The sequence below is a fragment of the Lagenorhynchus albirostris genome, chromosome 19 (genome assembly GCF_949774975.1).
Source record: "Lagenorhynchus albirostris chromosome 19, mLagAlb1.1, whole genome shotgun sequence".
Lineage (NCBI taxonomy): Eukaryota > Metazoa > Chordata > Mammalia > Artiodactyla > Delphinidae > Lagenorhynchus > Lagenorhynchus albirostris.
In genome coordinates, this window is record NC_083113.1 from 3,797,889 (window position 1) to 3,816,095 (window position 18,207).

The 18,207-nt window shown below is 43.7% G+C and overlaps 1 protein-coding gene across 14 annotated transcripts in view; it reads left to right on the forward strand.

Annotated features, from left to right (window-relative positions):
• The window catches only part of LOC132509284 (zinc finger protein 470), an 88,091-nt gene that overhangs the window by 39,062 nt on the left and 30,822 nt on the right, over positions 1–18,207 (forward strand). For 5 of the 14 annotated variants that reach the window (XM_060130124.1, XM_060130118.1, XM_060130125.1 and 2 more), the window contains one exon: positions 374–2,434. In XM_060130124.1, coding sequence (XP_059986107.1) covers positions 374–2,247 — 1,874 coding nt within the window. In that variant the 3' untranslated portion in view covers positions 2,248–2,434. Of the gene's footprint in view, positions 1–373; positions 2,435–12,328; positions 12,396–12,817; positions 12,864–16,413; positions 16,483–18,207 lie in introns of those variants that run through there. The other 9 variants (XM_060130120.1, XM_060130121.1, XM_060130119.1 and 6 more) reach the window with 7 other exon arrangements.

Sequence of the window (18,207 nt, forward strand, 5' to 3'; positions counted from 1 at the left end):
AACAATTTCAACATTGTTTAAAGTGTTCCATGACAGAATAAAAAGGAGAACTATAAAAAATGAAGACAGCATAACATTTGATACCAAAATATTGCCAAAACAGCACCCAAAAAAAAGGAAATTACAGACAAAATCAATTATGAATATTGGTGCAATATCTTAAATAAAAAGTCATGTTGAAATAATATATCAGAGCCAAGGAGGGTTTATTCAAGAAATGCAAGGGTGGTCACACTGCTTAACTTTAAGAACTGTCAAAAACATGTACCTTTGTGGGCTTCAGCAACTGTTTTGATTCATATGGTTTCATTTGGAAGTTTCCATTCTTTTGGCATTAAATAAGGGAGACGTTTGCTTTCTTAATATCTTTCAGACTTGGAGTATGTATGGATGAGAAAGGAATTATCTCCAAACCAGGACATCTATGAGGAAAAATTGTCCCAGGCAATGATAATGGAAAGACTTACAGGCTGTGACCTCAAATGTTCCACATTAGGGGAAAACTGGAAACGTGAAGACCTGTTTGAGAGGGAGCTGGTAAGTCAGAAGACACATTTTAGGCAAGAGACAGTCAGTCATATAGGTACCCTTATTGAGAAAGGAGACCACTGTAACAAATCTGGGACAGTTTTTCATCTGAATACATTATCTTATATAAAACAGGTATTTCCTATTGAAGAGAGAATATATAATTTTGACACAGATAAGAAAAGCTTAAAAGCACATTCCTTTGTGAAAAAACACAAGCAAGTCTATGGAGAAAAGAAACTTTTGAAATGTAATGACTGTGAGAAAACTTTCAGCAAAATCTCAACTCTTACTCTTCATCAAAGAATTCATACTGGAGAGAAACCCTATGAATGTATCGAATGTGGGAAGGCCTTTAGCCAGAGTGCCCACCTTGCTCAACATCAGAGAATCCACACAGGAGAAAAACCCTTCAAATGTACTGAATGTGGGAAAGCCTTCAGCCAGAATGCTCATCTCATTCAACATCAGAGAGTTCATACTGGAGAGAAACCTTATCAATGTAAGCAGTGTCATAAAGCCTTCAGCCAGCTTGCACATCTTGCTCAACACCAGAGGGTTCATACTGGAGAGAAACCCTATGAATGTATCGAATGTGGGAAAGCTTTTAGTGATTGTTCATCTCTAGCTCATCATCGAAGGATTCACTCTGGGAAAAGACCCTATGAATGCATTGACTGTGGGAAAGCTTTCAGGCAGAATGCTTCTCTTATACGTCATCGGAGGTATTGTCACACTGGAGAGAAACCCTTTGATTGTATTGATTGTGGGAAGGCTTTCACTGATCATATAGGACTTATTCAGCATAAGAGAATTCATACTGGAGAGAGACCTTACAAATGTAACGTGTGTGGGAAGGCTTTTAGCCATGGCTCATCCCTGACTGTCCATCAGAGAATTCACACAGGAGAGAAACCCTATGAATGTAATATCTGCGAGAAAGCCTTTAGCCATCGTGGCTCACTCACACTTCATCAAAGAGTTCATACTGGAGAGAAACCCTACGAATGTAAGGAATGTGGGAAAGCTTTTCGGCAGAACACTCACCTTGCCCATCATCAGAGAATTCATACTGGGGAGAAACCTTACAAATGTAAGGAGTGCAGCAAAGCCTTCAGCCAGAATGCACACCTGGCACAACATCAGAAAGTACACACTGGAGAGAAACCATACGAATGTAAGGTATGCGGGAAGGCCTTCAGTCAAATTGCACACCTTATTCAACACCAGCGAGTTCATACTGGCGAGAAGCCTTATGAATGTATTGAATGTGGGAAGGCCTTTAGTGATGGCTCCTATCTTGTTCAACATCAGAGGCTCCACTCTGGCAAAAGACCGTATGCATGTCTTGAATGTGGGAAGGCATTCAGACAGAGGGCAACCCTGATCTGTCACCAAAGGTGTCATACAGGCGAGAAACCTTACGAATGTAACGTCTGTGGGAAAGCCTTTAGCCATCGTAAATCCCTTACTCTGCATCAGAGAATTCACACAGGAGAGAAACCGTATGAGTGTAAGGAATGCAGCAAAGCCTTCAACCAGATTGCCCATCTGACGCTGCATAGGAGAATTCATACTGGAGAAAGGCCCTATGAATGTAAAGAATGTGGAAAAGCCTTTAGGCAGAGTGTACACCTTGCTCACCATCAGCGAATTCATACCGGAGAGTCATCCTCAATTATTCCCTCCTCTTCACCTGCATACCACCAGGTCATCTAGCTTCAATATTCTAAATCTATCTATCCACTTCTTTCCAACTCGTGCCATTATTATGGTCAAAGATGCAACCATCTTGTTTGGATTTCTGCATAGCGTTGCAACCATTTTCCCTCTTGCTTCCCTTAAGTGCATTTTTAGCACTGTAGCCAGCTTAATCTTTTAAAAATAAAGAACGATATTCATGTTACTTTTCCATTTGAAACACTTGTTTTGAAGAATATGTTAGATAACCCACTTAAAGGGTTTAGCATACCTTCCTGGGCTTATAATTAATGCCATTAAGGTAGAGTTTTCCTTACAGTTATGTTCAGCTGCAAGTGTAATGAACCAGTAGGTCAAGACTAAGAAGCCTACAAATTTTAGAGTAGATGGAGAACTCTTTACTCTCCTGATAGGTAGGAAAAATGAACACATTCAGAATTGAAAGATTGTATGATATACAAGGTAACATGGTGGCTTGCACCTCCCTCTATGAATAAATATAATGACGTCTAGCATTGTTGGTGAGAGAGTCTCACCTCACCTGGCGCTTACAAGTGATAATAGGCCAATTAGAACAAAAGGTAGAATGTAGGACTAACTAGGGGGTAGTATTAAAAATGAACTAAAATGAACAAGCTAGAAAACTTGAATAGGTTAATAGCCATGAAATAAACTACAAAAGGTAGTTCAACACTTTCACCTGTGGAAAAGCATCACAAACAAGTTCTGTGATATTTAATTGTTCTAGAGCATAAAATAAATACAGTAAAGCTTCCCACCTTGTTCTATGAGACTGACAAGACTAATACCAAAACAGGAGAACATACATATTGCAGTTGGCTTATGAATGTGGATGTTAAAATTTAAATTTTTTCTTTTTTTTTTTTTTGCGGCACGCGGGCCTCTCACTGTTGTGGCCTCTCCCGTTGCAGAGCACAGGCTCCGGACGCGCAGGCTCAGCGGCCATGGCTCACGAGCCTAGCCACTCCGCGGCATGTGGGATCTTCCCGGACTGTGGCACGAACCTGTGTCCCCTGCATAGGCAGGCAGACTCTCAACCACTGTGCCACCAGGGAAGCCCAAAAGTTAAATATTTTTTAAATATTAAAAAACAGAGTAAATGAAAAGCTAGACATGTCTCTGTATAGACAGACTCAGTCTGGCAAAGATATTTCTCCCCAAGTTAAATTTGTAAATTCATTGATAGAAGAGTCCTTATGTGTTTTTAAGTTGACAAGCTCATTTTGACCATCTAGATAGTACTGTGATATAGCAAAGAGTGTAGTACTGTAGTAATCATTAAATTAACATTAATGGAGCATTTACTAATGTTACAGGCATTGTTTTAGGTGCTGGGGATACAGCGAGGTGCAAAATGTACAAAAACGTTTTTCTTCACAGATCTAGTGGGAGAAGACAAACTAAAAATTGAAATACTATATAGTAAGTATGTGATATGTACATACTTGTACATGATGAGAAATGACCTAAAGAGGGAGTCAGGGAGTGCTGGGAGGGAGTGCTTTACTCCCCCAGAACATATGGGCATTAGAACCAAGGGACTAGGGAAGAACTAGAAAAAACTCAGCCCCAAAGGGCACGATGAGAATAATCATGACAGTCTCAAAGCAGATAATTATGATGCTCTGAGTATTGCAGGAAGGGAGAATTGATGGCTTAACAAGGTTCATGAGAGTTCTGTTCACTCTTTGTCAATCGTGCTTTAGAGGCTGGTGGAAAGTTTTGTTTTGGGTTTTGTTTTGTTTTGGTAGCGGTCTTATTGAGATAATTCACGTACCATACAATTTGCCCACTTAAAGTATATGATTCAGGGAATTCCCTGGTGGTCCCATGGTTAGGACTCGGCACTTTCATTGCCATGGCCTGGGTTCAGTCCCTGGTCAGGGAACTAAGATCCCGCAAGCCGTGCGGCGCAGCCAAAAAAAAAAGGTATATGATTCAATGACTTTAGTATGTTCAGAGTTGTGCAACCACCACCACAGTTAATTTTAGAACATTTTCATCACCCAAAACGAGATCCCCTGCCCTTTAGTGGATACTCTTACACCTAGAGGAGAATACTTACCTGGAGCACCTCCTACACCTGAAGGTACCTGGAGTACCCAGAGCTCTCGGGTTTCCTCTTGGTTGCTGCCTGTGGCCATGAGATGGGAGCTCTTATCCAGAGGACACTGGAAAATGGAGCTTTGGGGCTTCCTCTTTACTTCGGCATCAAGGCTAGGAGATGGACGATCTTATCCAGAGCATGTAGGGGGTTTTGACTGCCCTTATATATGGTAAAAAGGATTTTTCATTTCAGTGGGGCAAAGACAGATTGATCAGATGGCCTTGGGACAGTTAGCTCTCTGGAAAGACATAGATCTATACTTTGCACACTGATGAAGTTCTGACAGATTAGAGATCTAAAGTTATAATATTAAAATACAAGAAAAATTTAGAATATTTCTATAACCTTGGCTTGAGGCAGACCTTAAGCATTACACATAACCCAGGAGCTGACATTAAACTGAGTAACACTTCTGTGTGGAAAACATCAAAGTTAACATAAATGAGAGACTGAAAATGTTTGCAACAAATATGACAAAGGGCAATGATCCCTGATATTTTTACAAATCAGTAATAGTAACATCTGCAACTCAGAAAAATGGACAGAGATAACAGCCTCTTTAAAGAAGATGAAATAAAAACAGCTAAGGAATATTACCCACTATCATTAGTAATCAAGGCAATGCAAAATAAAGTGATGATACATTGACTTTTCCCCCCAATAGATTTATTTTAAATAACAGAAGAGTGATACTATCCAGTTTTGGTGAATGTGTGAAAAACAAGACAGTTCCTTTGTTATATAAATTGCTGTATGTATAGACCATTCGAATCAATATTCCTCAGAAACCAAAGTGTCCACAGGTAGGTAAATGTATAATGGGAAACTTTTTTTTTTTGGCGGTACGCAGGCCTCTCACTGTTGTGGCCTCTCCCATTGCGGAGCACAGGCTCCAGACGCACAGGCCCAGTGGCCATGGCTCATGGGCCCAGCCGCTCCGCGGCATGTGGGATCTTCCTGGACCAGGGCATGAACCCATGTCCCCTGCATCAGCAGGCGGACCCTCAACCACTGTTCCACCAGGGAAGCCCGGGAAACATTTTTAATGATAAACTCTTAGTAACTTAGGGTAATGGGCAAATGGGTAAGTTAATTGTGTTGTATTCTTTCAATAGAATTATATGCAGCTGTTGAAAAACTATAAATGTGTATATAGCCATAAAAGATAGTTGTGCTATATTAAATGAAAAGAATTTTTTCAGACCTGTATTCTAGTATAAATTCATAATCATAATATCAAAAATAAAACCAAAAATACATGTTTTTCTGTTTTCCTCTGCCCAGATTTCCTTGCCTTCTTCTTTTTTTAAATTTTATTTATTTCTGGCTGCGTGGGGTCTTAGTTGCTGCGCTCGGGCTTTCTCTAGTTGCGGCAAGTGGGGGCAACTCATTGTGGTGTGCGGGCTTCTCATTGAGGTGGCTTCTCGTTGCGGAGTGTGGCCTCTCGGTGCGCGAGCTTCAGTAATTGTAGCATGCAAGCTCAGTAGTTGTGGCTCATAGGCTCTAGAGCGCAGGCTCAGTAGTTGTGGCGCACTGGCTTAGTTGCTCCGTGGCATGTGGGATCTTCCCGGACCAGGACTCGAACCCATGTCCCCTGCATTGGCAGGTGGATTCTTAACCACTGTGCCACCAGAGAAGTCCTTGCCTCCTTCTTTTGACTACACTCTCTCTTTTCCTTTGAGTAACTGGCCATACCCTGTCTTACAGTTCTGAGGGACCTAGTCAATCACATTCTCTCTGGAACTTGAAAGGGAGAAGGATCTGTTCCCTAAAGGGATGATGCTGGTGCCCTTGTGGTTGTGATCTTTGGAGCCACCCTAGTTTTTGTGCTTTCCAACACTGCAATTCCTTAAACGACTTTCCATCCTCTCAGTACTTCATTTTTTGCTTGTTTGCTTGCAATTAAAGAAACTTAACCAAATCAGAGTTTGGGATGAAGATTATGTAATAGGCAATAGAATCTTTGGAATATTGGAGGTGTTAGGGATCGGTGTTTGGGTGAGATGGGACAAGTGAGACTCATGTTTCTTTCCTAGCCTAGGAAAGTAACAACTCGTGGTGTGCACTGGGCAAACACCCAAGTGAATTATTATTAGTTGTAGTCACCTGAGATGAATAGAGGTCTAGAGTCCTGAATAATGACAGTTTCAAGAGGAAGAGGAATGCCAAGTCCAAAGAGTGTCTATGATGCCGGTAGCTAACTGTTTTGGGTAATTTAAAACTCAAATCTTGAACTTTCTGAACTACTAGCAACTAAGGGTCTTTGTATGATATTGTTGAAAGATGTCTTATACTGTTTGAAGTCATAGGGTTAAGATCGCTTAAAACCAAAGTGAGAGACTCCTTTTATGGGTTGCTAAGGTGCGATGCTGGTTAAATTCCGTATTTTGTTGTAGAGTAGTTGTAAGGCCTGAATTGTATCCCTCCCACCCCCAAATTCACATATTGAAGCCCTAAACTCCAATGTGACTGTATATGGAGAGAGACGGCTTTGGGGGAGGGAATTACGGTTAAATGAAGTGATAAGGGTGGGGCCCTAATCTGAAAGAACTGGTAACCTTATAAGAAGAGGGAGAGACATCAGAGGTACTAGAGAGAAGTTACAGTGACAATTGAGAAAAGTTTCTGGCAGTTTAGCCCTATAAGAACTGACCTTGACCTTTATCGGAAGTTGGTCTGGAGATGACAAGGAGCCACATGGTAAGTTGAGGGAATCAACATTTCTAGATTACAACAGGAAAAATTCCCACCGCTCGCTCCAGATATGGCCTTCACAGGAAGTGCTGGTGCTCCTTGTATCCAAGGAGCCTAGAACTCAGAGTTCTAGGATGATGGATCATTCTGGAACATTCCTCATAAGGCCAGTGAGTGGTCATCTGTGGGCCGCAGTTGTTGTTACTAAACATTTTGAATACGGTTCCCAAAAGGAGACAGTCTGATTTACAGATGATCCAGAGTAACTCAAATTGGCACTAGCACCGCTGAGGATTTCTTCTAGCCAGTATTCCTGAGATTCTAGTACCATTGTTGTCATTTTAAGATACAGTGTTTTCAGAGGAAGTGAGAGACTCTAATCAAATTCTGAATAATTTTAAAGGGAAGGTGATCAAAAGGGAGAAGATGTGACTCGACAAGTTAAGTAGGCATAAGTGGCTTAAAATGAATGTGAACATCAAAGTGTCGGAATAATTTAGAAAGTACATGTTGATGTACAGATGTAGGGCTTTTGGCGGGTGGGGGTCCATAAAAATCAATCAATTATGTAAACTTACCCATTGAAACTTTTTTTTTTAATCTGTTGAGTATTTCCTTCTTTGGGGAACTAAAATTTACATATCCTGAAAATGTCGCCTCAGTAAGTCTAACAAGAAGAACAAGGGTCTGGAGACCAAGCCTCTTTGGGAGACAGTTTGGCAGCTTCTTAAAAGGCTAAACACTGTCCAGAAACCATACTTCTAGGTATTAGTTCAAATGAATTGAAAACATGTCCACACAGAAAGCTGCATGTGGGTGCTTACAGCAGTTTTATGAAAGCGGCCGAGATGTCCTTTAGTAGGCGAATGGATAAACATACTGTGGCACAACCAATAGATTATTATTTAGTGATAAAAAGAAATGAGCCAGGGGCTTCCCTGGTGGTGCAGTGGTTAAGAATCCGCCTGTCAATGCAGTGGACATGGGTTTGAGCTCTGGTCCTAGAAGATCCCACATGCTGCAGAGCATCTAAACTAAGCCCGTGCGCCACAACTACCGAGCCTCTGCTCTAGAGCCCATGAGCCACAACTACTGAAGCCCACATGCCACATTTACTGAAGCCTGCACACCTAGAGCCCAAGCTTCACAACAAGAGAAGCCACCACAATGAGAGGCCCACGCACCGCAAAGAGTAGCCCCTGCTCACTGCAACTAGAGAAAGCCTGCGTGTAGCAACGAAGACCCAATGCAGCCAAAAGTAAAAATAAAATAAAAATAAATTAATTTTTTTAAAAAAAGAAATGAGCTAAAAAAATGGAGAACTTTAAGTTCATATTAAATGCTAAGTGAAAGAAGCCATTCTGAAAAAGGCTATATATTGTCTGATTCCAACTATGTGACATTCTGGAAAAGACAAAACTATGCAGATAGAAAAACTACGGGGTTCATGAAGATGGAGGAGGACAAACAGGTGCAGCATAGGACATTTTTAGGGCAGTGAAATATATGCTACTGTAATGGTAGATACATATTATTATGCATTTGCCAAAACCCACAGAAGTATACAACACAAAGAGCAACCTTAATGTAAACTATGGGGTTTTGTTAGTAATAATGTATCAATATTGGTTCATTAATTGTAACAAATCTTCCACATTAAATGCAAGTGTTTACTAATAGGGGAAATTGGGTGCAGGGAGGTGGATGTATGAGAACTCTGTACTATCTGCTCAATTCTTCTGTAAACCTAAAACTGTTCTAAAAAGTAAAGTCATTAGTAAAAACAAAAACAAAACAAAACAAGAAACCCATAATGAGATATCACTACATGCTTATCAGAATGGCTAAAATAAAATATGTATATGTATAATGGCAACATCCAATATCGGCAAGGATTTGGAGAAACTGGATATCTCATAAATTGCTGGTAGGAATATAAATGGTACGGCCACTCTGAAAAACAGTTTGGCAGTTTGTTTAAAAAAATAAAAAAAACTAAGCTAAAAATGCAAATACCATATGACCTAGAAATGCACTCCTGGGCATTTATCCCAGAGAAATGAAGATTTAGGTTCACACGAAACCCTGTAATAAGGAACAATTAATAGTAGAAGGGCAACCTATGAAATGGGAGAAAATATTTGCAAACCAAATATCTAATAAGGGGTTAATATCCAAAATATGTAAGGAACCCCTGCAACTCAATAGCAGAAGATAAAATAATTTTAAATGGGCATAAGACTTGAATAGACATTTCTCCAAAAAAGACATACAAATGGCCATCAGGTACATGTAAAGGTAAAGAGCATCACTAATCATCAGGGAGATGCAAATCTAAACCACACTGAGATATCACCACACACCTATTAGAATGAATATTGTTTTTTAAAAAAATTGAAGAGGATGTGGAGAAGTCAGAACTTTTGTACCCTACTGATGGGAATGTAAAATGGTGCAGCCACTATGGAAAACAGTATGGAGTTTCCTCCAAAAAAAATTAGAAATACCTAATGATCTCACTTCTCGCTTCTGGGTATTCGAAAGTCAGCATCTCAAATAGATGATTTGCACTCCATTGTTCACTCCAGCATTATTCACAATAGCTGAGATGTGGAAGCAACCTAAATGTCCATCAGTGAATCAACGGATAAAGAAAATGTGGTATACACATAAAATGTAATATCCTTTAACCTTAAAAAAGAAGGAAATTCTCCCATATGCTACAACATGGGTGAAGCTTGAGGACGTTGTGCTGAGATAAGCCAGATGCAAAAGGACAAATACTGCGTTTATATGAGGTATCTAAAATAGTCAAACACATGGAAGCAGAGAGCAGAATGGTGGTTGCCAGGGTCTTGAGGGAAGGGGAAATGGGGAGTTACTGGTCAACAGGTATAAAGTTTCATTTAGGCAAGGTGATTAAGTTCTAGTGTTCTGTACATCGTGCCTCTAGTTAACAATACTGTATTGTACACTTAAAATTTTGTTATGACGGTAGATCTTATGTTAAGTGTTCCTACCGAAATGAAAAGAAAATTGTAACTGGAATAGCCCCAAACTGGAAACATCCCAGATGTGGTAGCCAAACTGTGGTAAATCCCTACCATGGATTACCACTCAGTAGTAAAGTAATGACTATTGATACAAATAACAACTTGGATAGATCTCCAGAGGATTATGCTGAATGAAAACAAAATACCTATTGATATAACATTTTTGAAATGATAAAATTATGGAGAAAAAATTAGCGATAGTCAAGGGTTAAGGAAGGATGGGATATGGAGGAAAGTGGGTGTGGCTATGAAAGGGCAACCTGAGGGATCCTAGTGGTGACGGAAACGTTCTGTATCTTGACAATATTCATGTCTGTATCCTATTTGTGACTTTGCAAGTGAAACCGTGCCCTATAGGGTTAACAGAAACTGGTGACTAACAGAAATTCTTTTTTAAAATATATTTATTTTATTTATTTTTGGCTGCGTTGTGTCTTCGTTGCTGTGCATGGGCTTTATCTAGCTGCGGTGCGCGGGCTTCTCATTGCCGTGGCTTCTCTTGTTGCGGAGCACGGGCTCTAGGCGCATGGGCTTCAGTAGTTATGGCACATGGGCTCAGTAGTTGTGGCTCACTGGTTCTAGAGTAGAGGCTCAGTAGCTGTAGCGCACAGGCTTGTTGCTCCGTGGCATGTGGGATCTTCCCAGGCCAGGGATCAAACCCGTGTCCCCTGCACTGGCAGGCGGATTCTCAACCACTGTGCCACCAGGGAAGCCCCTAACAGAAATTCTTGACGTTGTCTTACAGCTCGTTAAAACCACCTCCACTTGTAACCAGCCTTCACTGATCAAGCTCACTTTAATTTTCGCTACAGAAGATTTGCATGTGCTCCAAGCGACACGTAGCCTATACAGTAAGACGTTTGCCCAAGTCGTTTTCCAGGAACTTGGACTGAGCTGTGTCCAGTTCAAGCTCAAGCCAGTTAAGACTGGTTGGGACCACTGACCCTACACTTGGGCCTTTACAAAGGCCTGAAGTGTCTGATGAACAAACTTTTGACATCAGAGGGCCAAAAACCCCTTCCTCAGATCATACTAAGTGCCTCCATTTTGGGACATGCATCCCATGAGGAAGCATGTAACTCAGATTTGCCTGCACAGAACACAGATTACCTCACCTTTTCCCTACCTCCAATACCTTTTCCTATGCCTAAAATCACCTTGCTTCTTTAACCCATAAATATCTCACCCCTCTCGCCTCAGGGAGGTGGATCTGAGATGTTTTCCCATCTCCTCGCCAGCTGCCTCTGAATAAACCTTTTCTTTGTTGCAAACCTTGACTTTTTGCTGTGCCTTGGGCAAATGAACCTGGTTTGGTAACACAAGACTTCACCTTTGGGGGAACCAGATAAAGGGTATACTGGATCTCTCTCGGTGGTTTCTGTATTTTTTACAACTGCAGGTGAACCTACATTTGTCTCAAAATATTTAAAGTCATTAACCACCCCTTAAGACTAACCTCTGTTTCACTACTATATATATAATATAATACTAGCAAGGACCTACTGTATAGCACAGGGAACTCTACTCAATACTCTGTAATAACCTGTATGGGAAAAGAATCTAAATGAAGGGCTTCCCTGGTGGCGCAGTGGTTGAGAGTCCGCCTGACGATGCAGAGGACACGGGTTCGTGCCCCGGTCTGGGAAGATCCCACATGCCGCGAAGCGGCTGGGCCCGTGAGCCATGGCCGCTGGGCCTGCGCGTCCGGAGCCTGTACTCCACAACGGGAGAGGCCACGGCAGTGAGAGGCCCGCGTACCGCAAAAAAAAAAAAAAAAAAAAATCTAAATGAAGAGTGGATATAGGTACATGTATAACTGATTCACTTTGCTGTACACCTGAAACTAACACAACATTGTAAATCAACTATACTGCAATTAAAAAAAAAAAAAAAAGACTAGCTGCTGTTTACATTTCTGTGGCCACTGAGACATTCAGCAAATGCTTTCGGACTTGGCTTTGTGGTTTATGGTGTAACAGGCCCAGCCAGGAGCCCTGATTCCTACCCCAGCTCCCCCACTGTCCCCTTGTGCCACCTCTTTTGTCGGCACCACTGTCCTCATCTGGAAAGTAGAATGGTTGTAAGGATTGGATACGTTCCTAAGTCATAAAACGCCCAAAACAGGAGCTGGCACTTAGGAAACTCAAAATAAGAAGAGTGAATACTTTTTTAAAATTATTTTCTGGTTTGTATCTCTATGCTTTACAAATTTTCTACAATTCAGCATGATTATCACGCTCAACAAAATTGCCCAGGATCCTCCCTCAGTCCAGCCCAGAAGTCTGCAGAAGGTGGGCCACAGCCTCCTTTCTCCACCTCCACCCACGCCCCCTCCCTTTCTGGAATTCTCCCTTCCCCACCTTCCTCCCCTCCTACCTCTCCCCCATCTCTCTCTCCTCCCCCTTCCCTTTACCCCCATCTCCTCTCTCCCTCCACTCTTCCTCCTCCCCCCTCCCATCCCTCAATACCACCCCCCCCCGCACCCCCATCCCCTGTGGCCGCGGTTCCGGTGCCGCGGGGGCCTCTGGGAGCTGGAGGGGCGCGGTCGGGTCTCGGGTAGGTTCGGGTCCGCTCGGCTCCATTCGGATCCGCTCGGCTCAACTCGGGTCCGCTCGGCTCCATTCGGCTCCACGGGCGGGAAGGCCTGAGCGGAGGCGGAGGCGCGCGAGCTTCTGGGAAATGTAGTCCGCCCGTCTGCGCAGGCGCAGTGCGGCTGGAGGGCGTAGGGCGCCCGTCATTGTACAGAACGACCCGCGCTGGTGAGTCCGGCCACAGGCAGGACAGGGCAGGGCAGGGAGGGGCGAGGCGGGGGCGGGGGCGGGCTCGGGAGGGGGCATGCTGACTGAGGAGAGGGGTCGTGAGGTCACAGGCAAGGGGCCTGAGGGCGGAGGGGAGCGTGTGCGGGCAGCAAGAAGGTGTACGGACTGAGGGGCAAGTGTGAGGACTGAAGGGAGAGGGTGTGCGGGCCCAGGCGAGGGGCGTGAGGGAGGAGGGGAGGGTGTGCGCGCCGGGAGAGGGCGTGTGAACTGAGGGGAAGGTGTGAGCACTGAAGGGAGAGGGTGTGCGGGCCCAGGCGAGGGGCGTGAGGGCTGAGGGGAGGGTGTGCGCGCCGGGACAGGGCGTGTGGACTGAGGGGAAGGTGGGCCCTGAAGGGAGAAAGTGTGAGGGCCCAGGTGAGGGGAGTGCCGGCTCATAGAGAGGGCTGGGGAGAGGAGTGGAGGGAGGAGGCTGGTACTGACCTAATGTGATGCGATGGGGAAGGAGGCGAATCTGTGTGTGTGTGCATCAGTGTAAGTTTGGGGGGGGGAGGGGGCGGGGGTGCGCACGCGCTCGTGCGCCTACCGGTCTTGGTCTCTGTGGATGTCTTCCTTGTCTAGTCTTTGCCTTCCTTGTTGGGGTGAGGGCAGTGTATCTCTGGGTGACCGCCATGTCCACATCCTTGGTTGTGTGTGTGTCTGCCTTTATTTCTGCCCACGGTGTCTCTCTGTGAGGGTGTCATCCAGGTGTCCACCTGTGTCTCGTCTTTCACTTTGTAGCTGTGTCCCTGGGTGTGAGTGTGTCTGTGAGCATGGGGTGTGTCTCTCCCGAAGTCCGCCGCGTCAGTGTCTCTACCTTTCTGTGTGTGTGTGTTCACCTGTGTGTCTCTGTCTTTGGGCCTTTCTAGGTGTTTGTATGCGAGTGCATCTGGGTGCGACCCTCCTAAAAGCATGTGTGAAAGACTGAACGCTTGGACAGGCAGGCCTAGCAGAGCTACCTCCCTTCTTGTCCTGCAGGTCTCCTGGCCTGGGGCCCCCAGATTCCCCAGCTCCTTCCTGCCCCTCAGAGCCTTGTCCGGCTCATAGAAGGCTCTGGAGTGTTGAGGGGGCAGGAAGTGTGTGGGTGACAGGATGTGGGGCTAAGGCTTCTTCTCTTGCCTTCCACAGGACCTTCTTAAAGGAGGGTCAGAGTCCCCTACCCACTCCTGAGTGGGGTTGATTTGTTCAGAGGATGTGTATTGGGCCCTCAAAGTGCTGTTCTGGGCACTTTGCTGGGACTACTTCATTTATAAGCCTCCCAGTAACTCCAAGGTAGGGACCTCATCATCCCCATTTTATACATGGGGAAACCGAGGCTCAGAGACTTAAGTGAATGACCCAACTCTATACCCAGGCATCTGGGTTCCAGAGACCCCACACTTAACCACCAGACAAATGGGAAATCCTTTCTTCCTTTCGGCTCATGTGACACACAGTTGCAGGATTTTTTCCCCCATGGGAATCTTACCCTTAGAAACAATGGAAGGAAGGAAATGCCAGAAGACTCAAGGAAGGAGAGGAGGGAAGTAGCCACCAGCTTTGTAGCCACATAGATCTCAGGCCACATGGGTTCAACAGTCACCAGCCCAGAGCATGTCACTTCCAGGGCCTCTGTGCCTTCGTCGCCTTCATGGACTCCTTTTTTCATGAAAAGAAAATATATATATAGTTTGTGATTACATTGATATGAAGACAAATATAATCCAGGCTGGATTAGAGTCACTTTTTTTTTTTAAATGATCTTAAATTAAGACATTCTCGTGGGCCCCTACAGGTATCAGGGGCCTCGGGCTCGCTGTGCCTCCTGGGTAAGTCGGCTCTGGTCATGTCCACGTCCGGCCAAAGCCAGTGTTGTTGACGTCACAGTATAGGGATGGGAGTCAGATGGAGATTGCCAGTCCAGAAAGAATACTCTTTAAAAAATTAAATTCTGTTTAAGAAATTATGACATTACTATGAAGTCACTCACCCAGGGAAACAATCAAAGGAATATAAGAAAAAAAATTAATAACTCCCCCTTGTTTTTTTTGTGTTTGTTGGTTTGGTTGGATTCTAGGAACAGTGCTATAATAAACATCTTTTTTCCCTGTATAACCTTTTACATGGAGTTTTTGTTGCTATGGGCAGAGTCCCGGGAACAAGGCTGCTGAGTTATGGGGTTTGTGTTTTGCCAGCTCACTCTCCACAAATGTCGAGTGACTCCCGTTCCTTCAGCTGTGTGTGGGAGGTCCATTTCTTTGCATCTTTGCCAGTGATAGAAGTTGGCTTATTCGTTCACTCAGCTCTATGTTTGGGTACCTCTGGCTGTTATCCTAGATGCTGGAAACACAATCCAAAAATGATCATCTCTGCTCCCCAGGGGCTTGCATTCTGGTGAAGGGAAGACAGATGATGAACTTGAAAACCTTTTAAAGAGACAGTTGTCAACAATGATGTGGGCTATAAGAAGATGGCAGGGGTGGGCGTTGGTTGCTACTTGAGCTCAGGGCCCTGGGAGTGGGAGACTTCTCCATGGAGGTGACATTTGAGCTGACAGTGAGAAGGAGCCAGCCAGGGGAAGAGCATTTCTGGCAGAGGAAGCGGCAGATTCGAAGGCCACTGTACCTGGGGCCAAGTGTTTGAGAGGGGAGTGGAGTGGGAGCGGGAAGGCCCTCGGGGCAGACTATAAGGGCCATGTGGGCAGTGGTGAAGACTGGATGATTTCTAAGGCTGTGGGAAGCCACCGGAGAGTTTTAAGCTGGAGGGTGTTTTTGCGGAGGGCTTGCTGCGGGCCGGGCACGCTGCTGTGGGGTTTGCAGACGTGAAGTGGTGGGGACACAAGCCCATACCTTTGTGATCCTTTGTGATGTACAGCGGGGCTTCTTTTTTAAAATAATTTTATTGCTTTTTAATTTGAAATTTCACTGTTTAAAGTTTATAGGGACCAACATTTAATTTGACAGTATTCTTTTTTTATTGAAGTATAGTTGATATACAGTGTTGTGTTAATTTCTGCTGTACAGCGAAGCAATTTAGTTATATGTATTCTTTTTCATACTATTTTCTATTATGGTTTATTACAGGATGTTGAATATAGTTCCCTGTGCTATACAGGAGGACCTTGTTGTTTATCCATTCTATATATAATAGTTTGCATCTGCTAACCCCAAACTTCCAATCCTTCCCTCCCCCTTGGCAACCACAAGTCTGTTCTCTATGTCTGTGAGTCTGGTTCTGTTTCATAGATAAGCTCATTTGTGTCGTATTTTAGATTCCACTTACAAGTGAAACTATATGGTGAAATGGGGTCAGTGGAAATAGTGCCCACCTTGCAGGAGTGTTAGGAGGATTAAGTGAGAGGTGTTGGTCTAGTGCTTTGCAGGCGGTAAGCACCCTGAATGTTCGCTGTTAATGTATGTGCGTGTTCCTGTCTCCTGCCCCTCTGTGGGCATGTGTGTGTCTGTCCTGTGTGCATTGTGAGGTGGGCCTAGGCCTGGTCTCTCACCGTGCCTCCCTCTCTTTCCCCCCTGACCAGAGCCCGCCGTTCCCGGTCACCATGGGCAGTGGAGGGATGGTCGCCCAGCTGCTGACTGATGAGGCCCTGGTGAGTCATGTTGCCTCCCTCTCCTTTCCAGAGGGATGACCCTCTGACCCCCAGCCCCATATCCCCACCTCCTGGGGGTTCTGTCTACCCTGAGGAAGGACAGCAGTGCTCAGGGGTGATGCTCCTGTCCACTCTGCCCCCTCCAGGCCCAGGAGCCTCTCTCTTGCCTGTCCCTGACATTGACTTTTGTCAACCAAGGAGGACAGGGCAGCTGGGGAGTGACTGGTTCTGCCCTGGGGGCCCTCAGGAGACACAGGAGGGCACCCGGAAAGTGGTGGTTTAATTGTGTACAAGACTCACTGGAACAAGGCCCACACATTTCAGACAGCAGTTACCTTGGGGGAGGGGAGGGCGCCCATGGGGAGGGCACACGGCTGGCATCCCCGGCTCTCACTGTAATGTGTTATGATGTTTTAACGGGTGGTACATATATAGTTGTGTATTGAATTTTTCTCTAAGCTTGCTTTTATGCCAGAAATATTTCATAATAATAAATATATAAATGTTCTTTATAGAAAATAGGGAAAATCCAGTAACCTGTAGGTAAGACAATAATAATTCACCCATAGTGCCTCTACCCAGAGATAATCATGTGGATTATTTGTGTATTCATTTATTGGCTTCCTCCTCTGATGATTATTTTTAAAAATTGACCCAGTATTGGCTCTGCCATTTTTATCTTGGAAGATTTTTTTTTCCATCCCACATTAATCATTAGGATTTCCCCAGCCTTTGAAAACTACAGACATCACTTGTTTTGGCTGCATAATCAGTGTATCTAAATGTCCATCTGGTATTGGTGAGTTTGACTTTTTAAAAAATCATTTTTCAATGCTGTAAATAATCTATTGTAAAAGTAAAAGAAAATTCCTGATAAATAAGGAAATGCCATGATCATTACAAAAAGCTTAGAAAATCCAGAAGAGCACAGTGAAGAGGATCAGAATGACCCTTGATCTCATCCTAGAAATAACCACCCTCGAATGTTGTGTGTCCTTCTCTCCCTGGATACGTTTGTGGAAAAATAAGAATCACCCCAGCTGAGCAATTTTTATATCCTTTTTCATCGAAGATTTCATCCTGAGCATTTCTCTGCATTGTTAAAAACTCCTTGGTAACATCCATTTTAATGACTCCATAGAAATTTTATCTTGGGGCCATACCTGGCTTACTTAATGGTTCCCCTATTGTTTGATATTTATTTGTCCCTAGTTATTTATGGCTGTCGGGTATTTATTGTGCAAGTTGGATATAAATGATAAATGGATATGTGACAAATGGTATAAACTTTGAGCATGATAGGTGACAAATGGTGTCACAAAATCTTTTCCGAATAGCATTGTATGTATATTAGTGAGGTTTGATTTTTAGAAAATATTTATTAGCCTTTTCTGCAGGGGGTTAAATGATCTATCTTGTGCTTTACCAGTCTCCAGGAATCTTAGTATTCTTGAAGATTTTAAAGAAGTGTGTGTGTATGGAAATATTTGTGGCAAATATACTTCCCAGCTTTACTTTTCGTTTCTTATTTTATATTTAAGTCCAAAAGCATTTCATATTTTTAAAGTCGAGTCTGTCTCTCCTCCTCTGGTGTCTTCCATTTAAACTATAAAAGGGTTTCTCCATCCACAGGTCACACATCATCTGTTTTTCTTCCTTTTTTTCCATTTATCGTTTGGATGTTAACAGTGAACTTCTGAATCCACCTAGAATTTATTTTGATGT